Consider the following 20,000-nt stretch of genomic DNA (forward strand, 5'->3'; position numbering starts at 1 on the left):
GTATTCAAGGCACCATCAGTAGACTATATTTTCTATTTTAGCAAAAGTGGGCTAAATTTACTTCAAAGAAAAAACAATAATAGCAATTTTCTATCATCCACTCAACTGAAATATTTTTAAAATATAATTGGATTGAAATACAAAAAAATAAAGTGCAAAAATCTATTAATCAAAAACAACACTTTGTTTAAGGAGAAGTAACATGCAGTGAAAACAAATATTAAATTTTAACTTTTAAACTTGAACTGAGTAAAAACTCTAAATATGTGATTGCACAGTAATGTTCACTTGTTTGAGGTTGAGGGTGATACTTGGTGGTGTCCCATCTTTTCCACAAGTTCATCAATGTTCGGGGTAAGGCTCTGAGCTGAAGAAATCCTCAGAATTGAGTGGAGGTGTTCAGCAGTAAGTCGACTTCTGTGTGATGTTTTGTTCAGGTTCATCAAAGAAAACAGTTGTTCACACAGGTATGTGCTGCCAAACATAGACAACGTTTGAGCAGCCTGGATGCGCAGCTGGGGCATTGTGCCGGGGAGGAAACGGGCGAACTCCGCAGCACCCACTGCCGCATATTTTGCCCTCAGTGCATCATTGCATTGGAGGTCAATCAACTCCATTTGGAGGTTTGGTGGTGAGCTTTCCACGTCAACAGCAAATGGGTTACCGAGCAGTTCCAACCTGCTTTTTTGTGCTTCAAAGTCAGCAAATCGGCGTCGAAAGTCAGCGGCAAGCATACCTATTTTATCAGCCAACTGTGTGCTCGGGAACGCACTGGTAGAGAGCTTCTCTTTCATGGTCTGGCAGCTGGGAAAGTGGCTCAAATTTTCTTTCCGCATCTGCGTCTCCCACAGAGTCAGTTTGGTTTTAAATGCCTTCACTGTACTGTACATATCAGAGATGACACGATCCCGACCCTGCAGCTGCAAGTTTATTGCATTCAGATGACTCGTAATGTCACACAGAAAAGCCATTTCACACAGAAACATTTCGTCTCGGAGTTGTGTTGTGTCTTTCCCTTTGCTGTCCAAGAACAGACAAATCTCCTCACGAAGCTCGAAACATCTTTGAAGCACCTTTCCCTGGCTTAGCCATCGCACCTCTGTGTGATAAGGCAAATCACCATGCTCCGTTTCTAACTCCGTCAGAAATGCCTTGAACTGGCGGTGATTCAAACCTTTGGCTCTGATAAAGTTAACTGTGCGCGTGATGATGCTCATTACATGCTCCATTTTCAAGGCTTTACCGCACAACGCTTCCTGGTGTATGATACAATGATAAGCTGTCAGCTCACCTGTCGCGTTTTCCTCTTGCATCTTTTCCCGTATCTTCGCCACCAGTCCGCTCCTGTGTCCACACATCGCAGGTGCTCCGTCGGTTGTCAAACCCACAAGTTTTTCCCAAGGCAGCTCCATCTCATTTACACATCTTGACACCTCTTCATACAAATCATGCCCCGTAGTTGTGCCATGCATAGGACGTAAAGCCAAAAACTCCTCTGTCACGCTTAGGTTGGAGTCCACTCCGCGGATGAAAATTGACAACTGGGCAATGTCAGAAATGTCGGTGCTCTCATCCACAGCCAAGGAATATGCAATAAAATCTTTTCCCTTTTTCACAAGCTGCTCTTTTAGATTGATGGACAACTGGTCTACTCTCTCGGCAATGGTGTTTCTGCTCAGACTCACATTTAAAAAGAGTTGCCTTTTTTCTGGGCAAACTTCGTCACAAACTTTAATCATGCAGTTTTTGATGAAATCCCCCTCCGTAAATGGCCGGGCTGATTTAGCGATCTCTTCTGCCAAAATAAAACTGGCCTTGACAGTTGCGTCCGCGTGTGTGTCCGCGTGTTTCGTTTCATAATGTCGTCTCAGATTATACTCTTTCAGTACCGCCACACTTTCTCCACACAGAAGACACACAGGTTTTCCAGCTACCTTCGTGAACATATACTCCGACTCCCACCTTGTTTGAAACCCCCGGTTCTCAGTATCCACCTTCCGTTTTGCCATTTTTGATGGGTATCTGAAAGTTAATTTTACTGTGATGCTGACGACTGCTGTGCCAATAAATATTGAAATGAAGCAGCCTACTGCTCGGTGCGTCACCTTTGCATTGTGGGAAATGTAGTATTGGTGCGTGTAAAAGATCTGCGGGCTGCCGGCTTGCTGCGGGCCGGTTCTAATAATAAATCAAGATCATCCCAGGGGCCGTAAAAAACCTTCTTGCGGGCCGGATGTGGCCCGCGGGCCTTGACTCTGACATATGTGCTCTACAGGAACAGGGTTGGAGAGCCCCGGTCTTCACGTCTCTCTACAGGAACAGGGTTGGAGAGCCCCGGTCTTCACGTCTCTCTACAGGAACAGGGTTGGAGAGCCCTGGTCTTCACGTCTCTCTACAGGAACAGGGTTGGAGAGCCCTGGTCTGGACGTCACTCTACAGGAACAGGGTTGGAGAGCCCTGGTCTGGACGTCACTCTACAGGAACAGGGTTGGAGAGCCCTGCTCTGGACGTCTCTCTACAGGAACAGGGTTGGAGAGCCCTGGTCTGGACGTCACTCTACAGGAACAGGGTTGGAGAGCCCTGGTCTTCACGTCTCTCTACAGGAACAGGGTTGGAGAGCCCTGGTCTCTACGTCTCTCTTTATTAACTGTTTCCTCTTCCTCCTCCTCTTCCTCCTGTCAGATCCAGACGATGGTGGAGTCCCTGAAGCTGTCCATCACAGACCAGCAGCTGCCCATGTTCATCAGGATCATGGAGCTGGTCCTCAGCCTCTACTATGGAGAGATAGGAGGAGGGAAGGAGGGAGAGGCGGAGGAGGGGAGCGGACATGGAGAGGTCATCGCTACACCAGGTTAGTCTGGGGTTAGACTGGTGGATACTGCCCTCTATTACAGGGGGGAGGAGGGAGAGGAGGAGGAGGAGGAGGAGGAGGGGAGGGAGAGGAGGAGGAGGAGGGAGAGGAGGAGGAGGGAGGGGGACGAGGCCGGGCTCCGTCACTATTCTGCATGCAGTCCCATTTAGTGAATTCTTGGTTGGTGAACCCCAGACCTCACAACCATAGAGGGAAATGGATTCTATAACTGATTCCAATGTTACAGTGGGGCAAGAAAGTATTTAGTCAGCCACCAATTGTGCAAGTTCTCACACTTAAAAAGATGAGAGAGGCCTGTAGTTTTCATCATAGGTACACTTCAACTATGACAGACAAAATGATAACAGGTTCAAACAGGTGCCATTAATACAGGTAACGAGTGGAGGACAGAGGAGCCTCTTAAAGAAGAAGTTACAGGTCTGTGAGAGCCAGAAATCTTGCTTGTTTGTAGGTGACCAAATACTTATTTTCCACCATCATTAGCAAATAAATTCATTAAAAATCCTACAATATGATTTTCTGGATTTTTTTCCTCTCATTTTGTCTGTAATAGTTGAAGTGACTTGTTCTGATGTGTGTGTTCCACTGTGTGTGTGTTCCACTGTGTGTGTGTTCCACTGTGTGTGTGTTCCACTGTGTGTGTGTTCCACTGTGTGTGTGTTCCACTGTGTGTGTGTTCCACTGTGTGTGTGTGTGTGTGTGTGTTCCACTGTATGTGTGTTCCACTGTGTGTGTGTTCCACTGTATGTGTGTTCCACTGTGTGTGTGTTCCACTGTGTGTGTGTTCCACTGTGTGTGTGTTCCACTGTGTGTGTGTGTGTCTGTGACTGTGAGAGAGAGAGAGAGAGTGTGTGTGTGTGTGTCTGTGAGAGAGAGTGTGTGTGTGTGTGTGTGTGTCTGTGAGAGAGAGTGTGTGTGTGTCTGTGAGAGAGAGTGTGTGTGTGTGTGTGTGTGTGTGTGTGTGTGTGTTTCCCTGTGTGTGTGTGTGTTTCCCTGTGTGTGTGTGTGTTCCACCGTGTGTGTGTGTGTTCCACTGTGTGTGTGTGTGTGTGTGTGTGTGTGTGTGTGTGTGTGTGTGTGTGTGTGTGTGTGTGTGTGTGTGTGTGTGTGTGTGTGTGTGTGTGAGACAGAGTGAGTGTAATGGATTCAGTGTGTATCCACTCAGGACATGTTAATCGTCCGTGACTTTTATTTGCCTGTGTTTCTGTTCATTTTCCAAGAGAATATTAATTATTTTTTTATGAGAAGTGTTTTTTAATTTATCTAATGGACTGGAAAGAGTCTCTTAGTGTGTGACTGTGTGTGACTCTGTGTGTGTGACTGTGTGTGACTGTGTATGACTGTGTATGACTGTGTGTGTGACTCTGTGTGTGTGACTGTGTGTGACTGTGTATGACTGTGTATGACTGTGTGTGTGACTGTGTGTGTGACTGTGTGTGTGACTGTGTGTGAATCAGTGTGAGTTTTTAGGTGGAATCCAGAAGGTTTATTCATGTTCTGTATAAATATGTGGAACATTAAGATGATGATGTCACCAAGAAACATTCAATTACTCACCATTTAACCGTCTCTCTCCCTGCATCTCTCTCTCTCTCTCTCTCTCTCTCTCTCCTCTCTCTCTCTCTGTATGAAATGAATTCAAAGTTGTGCGAAACGCTAAACATGTCAGAGGTGGGAACAGGTTGGTGGAGGAGGAATAATGGGGTTTTAGAGAAATATGAGAGGAATTAAGAGGAGGAGAATGGCTGAGGGAGAAAAGAGAGGAAGGGAATGCTTAGTGCCAACTGTAAAGTTTGGTGGAGGAGGAATAATAGTCTGGGGCTGTTTTTCATGGTTTGGGCCCCTTAGTTCCAGTGAAGGGAAATCTTAACGCTACAGCATACAATGACTTTCTAGATGATTCTGTGCTTCCAACGAGCCAGGCCTAATCATCCAACATCAGCGCCCGACCTCACTAATGCTCCTAACCCTAACCCTAACCCTAACCCTAACCCTAACCCTAACTGCTCTTGTAGCTGAATGGAAGCAAGTCCCCGTAGCAATGTTCCAACACCTAGTGGGAAGCCTTCCCAGAAGAGTGGAGGCTGTTATAGCAGCCATGTTCCAACATCTAGTGGAAAGCCTTCCCAGAAGAGAGGAGGCTGTTATAGCAGCAATGTTCCTACATCTAGTGGAAAGCCTTCCCAGAAGAGTGGAGGCTGTTATAGCAGCAATGTTCCAACATCTAGTGGAAAGCCTTCCCAGAAGAGTGGAGGCTGTTATAGCAGCAATGTTCCAACACCTAGTGGAAAGCCTTCCCAGAAGAGAGGAGGCTGTTATAGCAGTAATGTTCCAACATCTAGTGGAAAGCCTTCCCAGAAGAGTGGAGGCTGTTATAGCAGCAATGTTCCAACATCTAGTGGAAAGCCTTCCCAGAAGAGTGGAGGCTGTTATAGCAGTAATGTTCCAACATCTAGTGGAAAGCCTTCCCAGAAGAGTGGAGGCTGTTATAGCAGCAATGTTCCAACATCTAGTGGAAAGCCTTCCCAGAAGAGTGGAGGCTGTTATAGCAGCAATGTTCCAACATCTAGTGGAAAGCCTTCCCAGAAGAGTGGAGGCTGTTATAGCAGCAATGTTCCAACATCTAGTGGAAAGCCTTCCCAGAAGAGTGGAGGCTGTTATAGCAGCAATGTTCCAACATCTAGTGGAAAGCTTTCCCAGAAGAGTGGAGGCTGTTATAGCAGCAATGTTCCAACATCTAGTGGAAAGCCTTCCCAGAAGAGTGGAGGCTGTTATAGCAGCAATGTTCCAACATCTAGTGGAAAGCCTTCCCAGAAGAGTGGAGGCTGTTATAGCAGCAATGTTCCAACATCTAGTGGAAAGCCTTCCCAGAAGAGTGGAGGCTGTTATAGCAGCAATGTTCCAACATCTAGTGGAAAGCCTTCCCAGAAGAGTGGAGGCTGTTATAGCAGCAATGTTCCAACATCTAGTGGAAAGCCTTCCCAGAAGAGGAGGCTGTTATAGCAGCAATGTTCCAACATCTAGTGGAAAGCCTTCCCAGAAGAGTGGAGGCTGTTATAGCAGCAACGTTCCAACATCTAGTGGAAAGCCTTCCCAGAAGAGTGGAGGCTGTTATAGCAGCAATGTTGAAACATCTAGTGGAAAGCCTTCCCAGAAGAGTGAAGGCTGTTATAGCAGCAAAAGGAGGGAAACCAACTCCATATTAATGCCCATGATTTTGTAATGAGATGTTGGACGAGCAGGTGTCCACATACCTTTGATCATGTAGTGTTTCTGCCCATAAAAAGTCTTACACAAAGTAAAGAATAAAACGTTTAAACTGAAGCAGGAATGTGATCTTTTTACTCTTGAACAGAAGCCAACAACTGACAGGTCGAACTCAGATAAAACATACTGCTTCATGGCAAACCAACCTGGTAAATATCTCACATCGACTAAACTAATACGATCAGTTGTAAAAACTGATACAATCAGTTGTAAAAACTGATACAATCAGTTGTAATTGTAAAAGATAAAGATACTAAAATGACCCTAAACCCTAAAAACAGACATCACCCAAGAATGGATATTAGATAGTGTTAAAACACGAGAGAAGCATCAGGAATGGATGGCTGGTAAAACACGAGGAGGAGATGCACCAGGAATGGATGGCTGGTAAAACACGAGGAGAGAAGCACCAGGAATGGATGGCTGGTAACACACGAGGAGAGAAGCACCAGGAATGGATGGCTGGTAAAACACGAGGAGAGAAGCACCAAAAATGGATGGCTGGTAAACACGAGGAGAGAAGCACCAGGAATGGATGGCTGGTAAAACACGAGGAGAGAAGCACCAAGAATGGATGGCTGGTAAAACACGAGGAGAGAAGCACCAGGAATGGATGGCTGGTAAAACACGAGGAGAGAAGCACCAAGAATGGATGGCTGGTAACACACGAGGAGAGAAGCACCAAGAATGGATGGCTGGTAAAACACGAGGAGAGAAGCACCAGGAATGGATGGCTGGTAAAACACGAGGAGGAGAAGCACTAGGAATGGATGGCTGGTAAAACACGAGGAGAGAAGCACCAGGAATGGATGGCTGGTAAAACACGAGGAGAGAAGCACCAGGAATGGATGGGTTTCCCATAGACATCTCTTCAACATTTTTACAAAGTAACTCTCCAGATGTACACATGACAAGACACACGTCACTCAATTCAATACTTTCTAGTTCCATGTATCAAACATTTATTTCAGTTCTATTAAAACCAGGAAAATCTGGAGAGTCCCCTGCTGATAATAGACCCTGAAGTTGAATAAATTGTGACCAGTAGAAGGTCTTGGTGTTTAGACCTGACACCTCAGACTCTCACAGGAAGTACAAAACAACAACCAGTAGAATCTTGGTGTTTAGACCTGACACCTCAGACTCTCACAGGAAGTACAAAACAACGACCAGTAGAAGGTCTTGGTGTTTAGACGTGACACCTCAGACTCTCACAGGAAGTACAAAACAACAACCAGTAGAATCTTGGTGTTTAGACGTGACTCCTCAGACTCTCACAGGAAGTACAAAACAACGACCAGTAGAAGGGCTTGGTGTTTAGACGTGACACCTCAGTCTCTCACAGGAAGTACAAAACAACGACCAGTAGAAGGGCTTGGTGTTTAGACGTGACACCTCAGTCTCTCACAGGAAGTACAAAACAACGACCAGTAGAAGGGCTTGGTGTTTAGACGTGACACCTCAGACTCTCACAGGAAGTACAAAACAATGACCAGTAGAAGGTCTTGGTGTTTAGACCTGACACCTCAGACTCTCACAAGAAGTACAAAACAACGACCAGTAGAAGCCAGAACAGTGTAGTTCTCAACAGCCAATTCTCAAAGTGAAAGATTTAATTAAAACATGACATAATTTTCACCGCCTAAGCCTGTGGGATTCCTGTGCTGTGACCTCACGCGGGTTATTGTTTTGAGAGAGAGAGCGAGTACATTCTTGTCTATTGACATCAGCTTCCCCTGGCTGTCGCAGAGGGGAGCAGGCCAGCTCAGGGAAACAGACACGACCATACAGGTTCATAGGTCAGGGGAGCCACATTAGAGCGTGACTACCTCTAGGCGACTCGCTCACAGCCCCTGGCAGAGTGGTTCACCTACAGCCCTACAGCCCCCGGCTCCTCTCCCCAGCCCCTGGCAGAGTGGTTCACCTACAGCTCCTCTCCCCAGCCCCTGGCAGAGTGGTTCACCTACAGCCCTACAGCCCCCGGCTCCTCTCCCCAGCCCCTGGCAGAGTGGTTCACCTACAGCTCCTCTCCCCAGCCCCTGGCAGAGTGGTTCACCTACAGCCCTACAGCCCCCGGCTCCTCTCCCCAGCCCCTGGCAGAGTGGTTCACCTACAGCCCTACAGCCCCCGGCTCCCCTCCCCAGCCCCTGGCAGAGTGGTACACCTACAGCCCTACAGCCCCCGGCTCCTCTCCCCAGCCCCTGGCAGAGTGGTTCACCTACAGCCCTACAGCCCCCGGCTCCTCTCCCCAGCCCCTAGCAGAGTGGTACACCTACAGCTCCTCTCCCCAGCCCCTGGCAGAGTGGTACACCTACAGCTCCTCTCCCCAGCCCCTAGCAGAGTGGTACACCTACAGCTCCTCTCCCCAGCCCCTGGCAGAGAGGTACACCTACAGCTCCTCTCCCCAGCCCCTAGCAGAGTGGTACACCTACAGCCCCCGGCTCCTCTCCCCCAGCCCCTGGCAGAGTGGTTCACCTACAGCTCCTCTCCCCAGCCCCTGGCAGAGTGGTACACCTACAGCTCCTCTCCCCAGCCCCTGGCAGAGTGGTACACCTACAGCTCCTCTCCCCTGCCCCTGGCAGAGTGGTACACCTACAGCCCCCAGCTCCTCTCCCCTGGTCCTGGTCCAGGCCTGTGACTGACTGGTCGCTGTGATTCTGCCCTTGGTTAGCCATGAACAGTATGATCCACTGGGCCAGAACTCTACTGTCAGGATGATCCACTGGGCCAGTACTCTACTGTCAGGATGATCCACTGGGCCAGAACTCTACTGTCAGAATGATCCACTGGGCCAGAACTCTACTGTCAGGATGATCCACTGGGCCAGAACTCTACTGTCAGGATGATCCACTGGGCCAGAACTCTACTGTCAGGATGATCCACTGGGCCAGAACTCTACTGTCAGGATGATCCACTGGGCCCGGCCAGAACTCTACTGTCAGGATGATCCACTGGGCCCGGCCAGAACTCTACTGTCAGGATGATCCACTGGGCCAGAACCCTACTGTCAGGATGATCCACTGGGCCAGAACCATACTGTCAGGATGATCCGCTGGGCCAGAACTCTACTGTCAGGGTGATCCACCAGGCCAGAACTCTACTGTCAGGATGATCCACTGGGCCAGAACTCTACTGTCAGGATGATCCACTGGGCCAGAACTCTACTCTCAGGATGATCCACCGGGCCAGAACTCTACTGTCAGGATGATCCACCGGGCCAGAACTCTACTGTCAGGATGATCCACCGGGCCAGAACTCTACTGTCAGGATGATCCACTGGGCCAGAACTCTACTCTCAGGATGATCCACCGGGCCAGAACTCTACTGTCAGGATGATCCACTGGGCCAGAACTCTACTGTCAGGATGATCCACTGGGCCAGAACTCTACTGTCAGGATGATCCACTGGGCCAGAACTCTACTGTCAGAATGATCCACTGGGCCAGAACTCTACTGTCAGGATGATCCACTGGGCCAGAACTCTACTGTCAGGATGATCCACTGGGCCAGAACTCTACTGTCAGGATGATCCACTGGGCCAGAACTCTACTGTCAGGATGATCCACTGGGCCCGGCCAGAACTCTACTGTCAGGATGATCCACTGGGCCCGGCCAGAACTCTACTGTCAGGATGATCCACTGGGCCAGAACCCTACTGTCAGGATGATCCACTGGGCCAGAACCATACTGTCAGGATGATCCGCTGGGCCAGAACTCTACTGTCAGGGTGATCCACCAGGCCAGAACTCTACTGTCAGGATGATCCACTGGGCCAGAACTCTACTGTCAGGATGATCCACTGGGCCAGAACTCTACTCTCAGGATGATCCACCGGGCCAGAACTCTACTGTCAGGATGATCCACCGGGCCAGAACTCTACTGTCAGGATGATCCACCGGGCCAGAACTCTACTGTCAGGATGATCCACTGGGCCAGAACTCTACTCTCAGGATGATCCACCGGGCCAGAACTCTACTGTCAGGATGATCCACTGGGCCAGAACTCTACTCTCAGGATGATCCACCGGGCCAGAACTCTACTGTCAGGATGATCCACCGGGCCAGAACTCTACTGTCAGGGTGATCCACCGGGCCAGAACTCTACTGTCAGGATGATCCACTGGGCCAGAACTCTACTGTCAGGATGATCCACTGGGCCAGAACTCTACTGTCAGGATGATCCACTGGGCCAGAACTCTACTGTCAGGATGATCCACTGGGCCAGAACTCTACTGTCAGGATGATCCACTGGGCCAGAACTCTACTGTCAGGATGATCCACCGGGCCAGAACTCTACTGTCAGAATGATCCACTGGGCCAAAACTCTACTGTCAGGATGATCCACTGGGCCAGAACTCTACTGTCAGGATGATCCACTGGGCCAGAACTCTACTGTCAGGATGATCCACTGGGCCAGAACTCTACTGTCAGGATGATCCACTGGGCCCGGCCAGAACTCTACTGTCAGGATGATCCACTGGGCCCGGCCAGAACTCTACTGTCAGGATGATCCACTGGGCCAGAACCCTACTGTCAGGATGATCCACTGGGCCAGAACCCTACTGTCAGGATGATCCACTGGGCCAGAACTCTACTGTCAGGGTAATCCACCAGGCCAGAACTCTACTGTCAGGATGATCCACTGGGCCAGAACTCTACTCTCAGGATGATCCACCGGGCCAGAACTCTACTGTCAGGATGATCCACCGGGCCAGAACTCTACTGTCAGGATGATCCACCGGGCCAGAACTCTACTGTCAGGATGATCCACCGGGCCAGAACTCTACTCTCAGGATGATCCACCGGGCCAGAACTCTACTGTCAGGATGATCCACTGGGCCAGAACTCTACTCTCAGGATGATCCACCGGGCCAGAACTCTACTGTCAGGATGATCCACCGGGCCAGAACTCTACTGTCAGGGTGATCCACCGGGCCAGAACTCTACTGTCAGGATGATCCACTGGGCCAGAACTCTACTGTCAGGATGATCCACTGGGCCAGAACTCTACTGTCAGGATGATCCACTGGGCCAGAACTCTACTGTCAGGATGATCCACTGGGCCAGAACTCTACTGTCAGGATGATCCACCGGTCCAGAACTCTACTGTCAGGATGATCCACCGGGCCAGAACTCTACTGTCAGGATGATCCACTGGGCCAGAACTCTACTGTCAGGATGATCCACCGGGCCAGAACTCTACTGTCAGGATGATCCACTGGGCCAGAACTCTACTGCCAGGATGATCCACCAGGCCAGAACTCTACTGTCAGGATGATGTAGGAAATTCCCCGTTAAAACTGAGGATGATGGAAGAGGGGCATGAGTGGAAAAGTTTGAACCAATGCTCTAGCCTGACCCGGTAAGGACTGGCTGGCTGGCTGACTGCTTGACTGGCTGGCTGGCTGACTGATTGGCTGGCTGGCTGACTTGCCTACCTGTCTGCCTACCCGACTGCCTGTCTGACTGAAAAGCACTACATCCTGCCTCACCTGCGTGCCTCGGTGCCATGTCAGCTTTCCCGTCACCAACCCATCTACCCTCCGAGGCGCCTCTCTCTCCGGCTCTGCTTCCAGTGGTTTGTAGTGTTCAGCTGAATCAACTTGGCTGAGTCCAACCCACAGGAAGTCCAGATTCATGAAGAGGGCCACGTCACCACCGCTGTCACAGTTGACGTGTAATCAAAGCTGTGTTTTCTTTCACTGATGAAATGAAATGAGAGTTCCCCTATAATTACATTATCACTAAGTCTGCAAGAGTTTGTTGTTTTAAGGTTTTAAGGTTCTAGGTTTTAAGTTGAGTGTTTAAACAGGAGCTCAGATCCATTTGGTTGAACACATTGGGCTTTATTTAAACGTCTCTATTTCATCGATATGTCAGTCATACAGCGTTTGACAAAGGGTCCTCTTTTTACAGGACACCTCAGGTTGTTCATGTCTGTCTTAATTACAGGACACCTCAGGTTGTTCATGTCTCTTTTTACAGGACACCTCTGGTTGTTCATGCCTCTTTTTACAGGACACCTCAGGTTGTTCATGTCTGTCTTAATTACAGGACACCTCAGGTTGTTCATGTCTCTTTTTACAGGACACCTCAGGTTGTTCATGTCTCTTTTTACAGGACACCTCAGGTTGTTCATGTCTGTCTTAATTACAGGACACCTCAGGTTGTTCATGTCTGTCTTAATTACAGGACACCTCAGGTTGTTCATGTCTGTCTTAATTACAGGACACCTCAGGTTGTTCATGTCTGTCTTAATTACAGGACACCTCAGGTTGTTCATGTCTGTCTTAATTACAGGACACCTCAGGTTGTTCATGTCTGTCTTAATTACAGGACACCTCAGGTTGTTCATGTCTGTCTTAATTACAGGACACCTCAGGTTGTTCATGTCTGTCTTAATTACAGGACACCTCAGGTTGTTCATGTCTGTCTTAATTACAGGACACCTCAGGTTGTTCATGTCTGTCTTAATTACAGGACACCTCAGGTTGTTCATGTCTGTCTTAATTACAGGACACCTCAGGTTGTTCATGTCTGTCTTAATTACAGGACACCTCAGGTTGTTCATGTCTCTTTTTACAGGACACCTCAGGTTGTTCATGTCTGTCTTAATTACAGGACACCTCAGGTTGTTCATGTCTGTCTTAATTACAGGACACCTCAGGTTGTTCATGTCTGTCTTAATTACAGGACACCTCAGGTTGTTCATGTCTCTTTTTACAGGACACCTCAGGTTGTTCATGTCTGTCTTAATTACAGGACACCTCAGGTTGTTCATGTCTGTCTTAATTACAGGACACCTCAGGTTGTTCATGTCTGTCTTAATTACAGGACACCTCAGGTTGTTCATGTCTGTCTTAATTACAGGACACCTCAGGTTGTTCATGTCTGTCTTAATTACAGGACACCTCAGGTTGTTCATGTCTGTCTTAATTACAGGACACCTCAGGTTGTTCATGTCTGTCTTAATTACAGGACACCTCAGGTTGTTCATGTCTGTCTTAATTACAGGACACCTCAGGTTGTTCATGTCTGTCTTAATTACAGGACACCTCAGGTTGTTCATGTCTGTCTTAATTACAGGACACCTCAGGTTGTTCATGTCTGTCTTAATTACAGGACACCTCAGGTTGTTCATGTCTGTCTTAATTACAGGACACCTCAGGTTGTTCATGTCTGTCTTAATTACAGGACACCTCAGGTTGTTCATGTCTGTCTTAATTACAGGACACCTCAGGTTGTTCATGTCTCTTTTTACAGGACACCTCAGGTTGTTCATGTCTGTCTTAATTACAGGACACCTCAGGTTGTTCATGTCTGTCTTAATTACAGGACACCTCAGGTTGTTCATGTCTGTCTTAATTACAGGACACCTCAGGTTGTTCATGTCTCTTTTTACAGGACACCTCAGGTTGTTCATGTCTGTCTTAATTACAGGACACCTCAGGTTGTTCATGTCTGTCTTAATTACAGGACACCTCAGGTTGTTCATGTCTGTCTTAATTACAGGACACCTCAGGTTGTTCATGTCTGTCTTAATTACAGGACACCTCAGGTTGTTCATGTCTGTCTTAATTACAGGACACCTCAGGTTGTTCATGTCTGTCTTAATTACAGGACACCTCAGGTTGTTCATGTCTCTTTTTACAGGACACCTCAGGTTGTTCATGTCTGTCTTAATTACAGGACACCTCAGGTTGTTCATGTCTGTCTTAATTACAGGACACCTCAGGTTGTTCATGTCTGTCTTAATTACAGGACACCTCAGGTTGTTCATGTCTCTTTTTACAGGACACCTCAGGTTGTTCATGTCTGTCTTAATTACAGGACACCTCAGGTTGTTCATGTCTGTCTTAATTACAGGACACCTCAGGTTGTTCATGTCTGTCTTAATTACAGGACACCTCAGGTTGTTCATGTCTCTTTTTACAGGACACCTCAGGTTGTTCATGTCTGTCTTAATTACAGGACACCTCAGGTTGTTCATGTCTGTCTTAATTACAGGACACCTCAGGTTGTTCATGTCTGTCTTAATTACAGGACACCTCAGGTTGTTCATGTCTGTCTTAATTACAGGACACCTCAGGTTGTTCATGTCTGTCTTAATTACAGGACACCTCAGGTTGTTCATGTCTGTCTTAATTACAGGACACCTCAGGTTGTTCATGTCTCTTTTTACAGGACACCTCTGGTTGTTCATGTCTGTCTTAATTACAGGACACCTCAGGTTGTTCATGTCTGTCTTAATTACAGGACACCTCAGGTTGTTCATGTCTGTCTTAATTACAGGACACCTCAGGTTGTTCATGTCTGTCTTAATTACAGGACACCCCAGCCTTCCCATAGTCCCCCGGCCTTCCCGTAGTCCCCCGGCCTTCCCGTAGTCCCCCGGCCTTCCCGTAGTCCCCCGGCCTTCCCGTAGTCCCCCGGCCTTCCCTTAGTCGCTCAGCCTTCCCATAGTCCTGCAGCCTTCCCATAGTCCCCCAGCCTTCCCATAGTCCTCCAGCCTTCCCATAGTACTCCAGCCTTCCCATAGTCCCCCAGCCTTCCCATAGTCCTCCAGCCTTCCCATAGTCCCCCAGCCTTCCCATAGTCCTCCAGCCTTCCCATAGTTCCATAGTCCCCCAGCCTTCCCATAGTCCCCCAGCCTTCCCATAGTCCCCCAGCCTTCCCATAGTCCCCCAGCCTTCCCATAGTCCTCCAGCCTTCCCATAGTCCCCCAGCCTTCCCATAGTCCCCCAGCCTTCCCATAGTCCTCCAGCCTTCCCATAGTCCTCCAGCCTTCCCATAGTCCTCCAGCCTTCCCGTAGTCCTCCAGCCTTCCCGTAGTCCCCCAGCCTTCCCATAGTCCCCCGGCCTTCCCGTAGTCGCTCAGTCTTCCAGTGTATTGACATCAAGCTGACCTATCTGTGTTGTGTTATTGTTCCTCAGGTCTGGAAGGAGACCCAGAGGCCCAGGTCATGGCAGGACAGTACCCCAGCCCAGAGCTTTACATGCAGGGGGAGGAGGGGGACCAGGGCTGGGTGTCCTGGGCCTGGTCCTTCGTCCCAGCCATCGTGGGAGCCGAGGATGAGGAGGGAGAGGAAGGCTTCTACCAGCAGGGGGAGGAGGGAGGCCGGTCCAGCCCACAGCAGAACCCACCTAAAGACCCTGTTGTCTCCATAGGCTTCTACTGCACCAAGGCCTCTGTCACATTCAAGGTAGGAAGACCAGGGAGGGAGTGTGTGTCTGTGTGTGTCCAGGGTTGGAATATTGTGGAATGTGCTAGAATTAAAATATAAAATTATTTGAGCAATTCTGAATTTTTCCTACTGACATTATTGTTGTTTTGTTCCAAAGCTACCTTTTCTCTGTCTCTCTCTGTCTCGGTCTCTCTCTCTCTCTCTGTCTCTGTCTCTCTCTGTCTCTCTCTCTGTCTGTCTCGGTCTCTCTCTGTCTCTCTCTCTCTGTCTGTCTCGGTCTCTCTCTCTGTCTGTCTCGGTCTCTCTCTGTCTCTCTCTCTCTGTCTGTCTCTGTCTCTCTCTCTGTCTGTCTCGGTCTCTCTCTCTGTCTGTTTCTGTCTCTCTCGGCCTCTCTCGGTCTCTCTCGGCCTCTCTCGGTCTCTCTCGGTCTGTCTCGGTCTCTCTCTCCGTCTCTTTCTTTCTCCTTCTCCGTCTCTCTCCGTCTCGGTCTCTCTCCGTCTCGGTCTCTCTCCGTCTCGGTCTCTCTCCGTCTCGGTCTCTCTCCGTCTCGGGTCTCTCTCTCTCAGAAGTTGATTCATCTGTGTCTTCCCTCGGTTTCAGATCAGTCAGATCATGTTTCTGCATCGGGGACAGAAGGTTAAATATCATGCCAAATGGAGCCTGTCCCTTTTCTAATACTGTTTCAATAGTTCCTGTAGTGTTTGACCTCTTTTAATCAGTTAATTGGCTCTCTCCTCAGGAGTAATTGCAGACAGCCGAAGGGATGGCGTTTGGTTTTAAACGTTCACATTGAGCGGGAAGTATTTCATTTGAGGGGTAATTTCCCTTTGAACAGGCAGCCAGTGCAAGGACCTCTCTCTCTCTCTCTCTCTCTCTGTGTCTCTTTCTCTCTCTCTCTCTCTCTCTCTCTCTCTCTCTCTCTCTCTCTCTCTTTCTCTCTGTCTCTTTTTCTCTCTCTCTCTCTCTCTGTCTCTCCTCTTTCTCTCTCATCTCCCCCTCTCCCTCTCTCTCTCTCTCTCTCTCCTATCTCCCTCTTTCTCTCCTCTCTCTCTCTCTCTCTCTCTCTCTCTCTCTCTCTCTCTGTCTCTCTCTCTGTCTCTCTCTCTCTCTCTCTCTCTGTCTCTCTCTCTCTCTCTGTCTCTCTGTCTCTCTCTCTCTCTCTGTCTCTCTCTCTCTCTCTGTCTCTCTCTCTCTCTCTCTCTCTCTCTCTCTCTCTCTCTCTCTCTGAGAAGGCAGTGCAGGGACCTGCCTCTCTCTCTCTCTCTCTCTCTCTCTCTCTCGCTCTCTTTCTCTCTCTGAGAACGCATTGAAACACCAGGATGTTATTTCCCATTCTGATTCAGAATAACTCCACTAGGTCATGAAATCTGTTCTATTTGATCAGACTTACTGGCATTTTGACCTAATGACCTATACAAAAAACACGTGAAAGGTTTGGAAAGAGAGAGAAACCTTCTCCTACTAGGAACAGAGTTCCATTCTGTCACTCACCTCCCGATCTGCTGTTGACATCTTGTCATTTTCAGAGATGTTTCATTCTCAGCACGGGAGTCTATTGATTGTTTGTTTACAGCGTTCTGTTCCCGTCAACAACAACAACAACAAAACATTGTGTGTATTCATGGTTGTTTCATGTTTTTTGATTCTTAGTTTGCTGTCCAGTTCCTAAGGATCAGTGAGCCCATTGAAATGTGTTTTTAAAAGTTTATGAATGTTCAAAATGCCAAATGAAGAATGATTTTAATATGTGTTGGCTCTTTAGGGCCGGACTGGCTGACAACAAAGAGCTAGCTAGCCTAGCGGCGGTAGCTACGCTAGCTCCACCCTGTTACTGTGTTGTTGTAGACCCAGAGTCCTGCTAAGCTACGCTAGCTCCATCCTGTTACTGTGTTGTTGTAGACCCAGAGTCCTGCTAAGCTAGCTCCATCCTGTTACTGTGTTGTTGTAGACCCAGAGTCCTGCTAAGCTAGCTCCATCCTGTTACTGTATTGTTGTAGACCCAGAGTCCTGCTACGCTACGCTAGCTCCATCCTGTTACTGTGTTGTTATAGACCCAGAGTCATGCTACGCTACGCTAGCTCCATCCTGTTACTGTATTGTTATAGACCGAGTTCTGCTACGCTACGCTAGCTCCATCCTGTTACTGTATTGTTATAGACCCAGAGTCCTGCTACGCTACGCTAGCTCCACCCTGTTACTGTATTGTTATAGACCCAGAGTCCTGCTACGCTACGCTAGCTCCATCCTGTTACTGTATTGTTATAGACCGAGTTCTGCTACGCTACGCTAGCTCCATCCTGTTACTGTATTGTTATAGACCCAGAGTCCTGCTACGCTACGCTAGCTCCACCCTGTTACTGTATTGTTATAGACCCAGAGTCCTGCTACGCTACGCTAGCTCCATCCTGTTACTGTGTTGTTATAGACCCAGAGTCCTGCTACGCTAGCTCCATCCTGTTACTGTGTTGTTATAGACCCAGAGTCCTGCTACGCTACGCTAGCTCCATCCTGTTACTGTGTTGTTGTAGACCCAGAGTCCTGCTACGCTACGCTAGCTCCACCCTGTTACTGTATTGTTATAGACCCAGAGTCCTGCTACGCTACGCTAGCTCCATCCTGTTACTGTATTGTTATAGTCCCAGAGTCCTGCTACGCTACGCTAGCTCCATCCTGTTACTGTATTGTTATAGACCCAGAGTCCTGCTACGCTACGCTAGCTCCATCCTGTTACTGTGTTGTTATAGACCCAGAGTCCTGCTACGCTAGCTCCATCTTGTTACTGTGTTGTTATAGACCCAGAGTCCTGCTACGCTACGCTAGTTCCATCCTGTTACTGTATTCTTATAGAGAGGGAAAGAGAGCAGAGGGAGGAAAAGATAGGGAAAGAGAGCAGAGGGAGGATAAGAGGGAAAGAGAGCAGAGGGAGGAGAAGAGAGGGAAAGAGAACGGAGGGAGGAGAAGAGAGAGCAGAGGGAGGAGAAGAGGGAAAGAGAGCAGAGGGAGGAGAAGAGGGAAAGAGAGCAGAGGGAGGAGAAGAGAGGGAAAGAGAGCAGAGGGAGGAGAAGAGAGGGAAAGAGAGCAGAGGGAGGAGAAGAGAGGGAAAGACAGAGCAGAGGGAGGAGAAGAGAGGGAAAGACAGAGCAGAGGGAGGAGAAGAGAGGGAAAGACAGAGCAGAGGGAGGAGAAGAGAGGGAAAGACAGAGCAGAGGGAGGAGAAGAGAGGGAAAGACAGAGCAGAGGGAGGAGAAGAGGGAAAGAGAACGGAGGGAGGAGAAGAGAGGGAAAGAGAACGGAGGGAGGAGAAGAAAGGGAAAGACAGAGCAGAGGGAGGAGAAGAGAGGGAAAGACAGAGCAGAGGGAGGAGAAGAGAGGGAAAGAGAACGGAGGGAGGAGAAGAGAGGGAAAGACAGAGCAGAGGGAGGAGAAGAGAGGGAAAGACAGAGCAGAGGGAGGAGAAGAGAGGGAAAGACAGAGCAGATGGAGGAGAAGAGAGGGAAAGACAGAGCAGAGGGAGGAGAAGAGAGGGAAAGACAGAGCAGATGGAGGAGAAGAGAGGGAAAGACAGAGCAGAGGGAGGAGAAGAGAGGGAAAGAGAGAGCAGAGGGAGGAGAAGAGGGAAAGAGAGCAGAGGGAGGAGAAGAGAGGGAAGATGAAAGTGGTTCCATCAGTACTATAATAAGGTGCAGCTGCTCCAGTCTGTTCTGACCTGCACCTGCTTCCTGTGTTAGTCAAAACGGTGGGATTGAGCTGCACCCAGCCAGCCATCACACCTCTCTCTCCCCCCGGCCAGACCCTCCTTACCCCCCCAGCCAGCCATCACACCTCTCTCTCTCCCCTGACCAGACTCTCCTTACCCCCCTGACCACACTCTCCTCACCCCCCTCTCTTCTCTCTCTCTCTCCCCCTGACCAGACTCTCCTCACCCCCTCTCTCCTCTCTCTCTCCCCCTGACCAGACTCTCCTCACCCCCCTGACCACACTCTCCTCTCTCCCCCTGACCAGACTCTCCTCACCCCCCTCTCTCCTCTCTCTCTCTCCCCCTGACCAGACTCTCCTCACCCCCCTGACCACACTCTCCTCACCCCCCTCTATCCTCTCTCTCTCTCCCCCTGACCAGACTCTCCTCACCCCCCTGACCACACTCTCCTCTCTCCCCCTGACCAGACTCTCCTCACCCCCCTCTCTCCTCTCTCTCTCTCCCCCTGACCAGACTCTCCTCACCCCCCTGACCACACTCTCCTCACCCCCCTCTATCCTCTCTCTCTCTCCCCCTGACCAGACTCTCCTCACCCCCCTGACCACACTCTCCTCACCCCCCTCTCACCTCTCTTCCCATGACCAGAAGAGTGTTTAAGACAGCCTCTGTGTTGTCCTGAGACCCAGAGACCTCCACTCAGTCTGTGTGTTGTCCTGACACCCAGAGACCTCCACTCAGTCTGTGTGTTGTCCTGACACCCAGAGACCTCCACTCAGTCTGTGTGTTGTTCTGAGACCCAGAGACCTCCACTCAGTCTGTGTGTTGTTCTGACACCCAGAGACCTCCACTCAGTCTGTGTGTTGTTCTGAGACCCAGAGACCTCCACTCAGTCTGTGTTTTGTCCTGACACCCAGAGACCTCCACTCAGTCTGTGTGTTGTCCTGACACCCAGAGACCTCCACTCAGTCTGTGTGTTGTCCT

At 49.3% G+C, this 20,000-nt stretch overlaps 1 protein-coding gene across 1 annotated transcript in view; it reads left to right on the forward strand.

The window, feature by feature from the left end:
* Positions 1-20,000, forward strand: part of LOC139405576 (intermembrane lipid transfer protein VPS13B) — a 316,293-nt gene that overhangs the window by 95,512 nt on the left and 200,781 nt on the right. Inside the window, exons 7-8 of the mRNA XM_071147988.1 lie at positions 2,683-2,851; positions 15,072-15,340. Coding sequence (XP_071004089.1) covers positions 2,683-2,851; positions 15,072-15,340 — 438 coding nt within the window. The remainder of the gene's footprint in view (positions 1-2,682; positions 2,852-15,071; positions 15,341-20,000) is intronic.

The sequence above is a fragment of the Oncorhynchus clarkii genome, chromosome 3, assembly GCF_045791955.1.
Source record: "Oncorhynchus clarkii lewisi isolate Uvic-CL-2024 chromosome 3, UVic_Ocla_1.0, whole genome shotgun sequence".
NCBI lineage: Eukaryota > Metazoa > Chordata > Actinopteri > Salmoniformes > Salmonidae > Oncorhynchus > Oncorhynchus clarkii.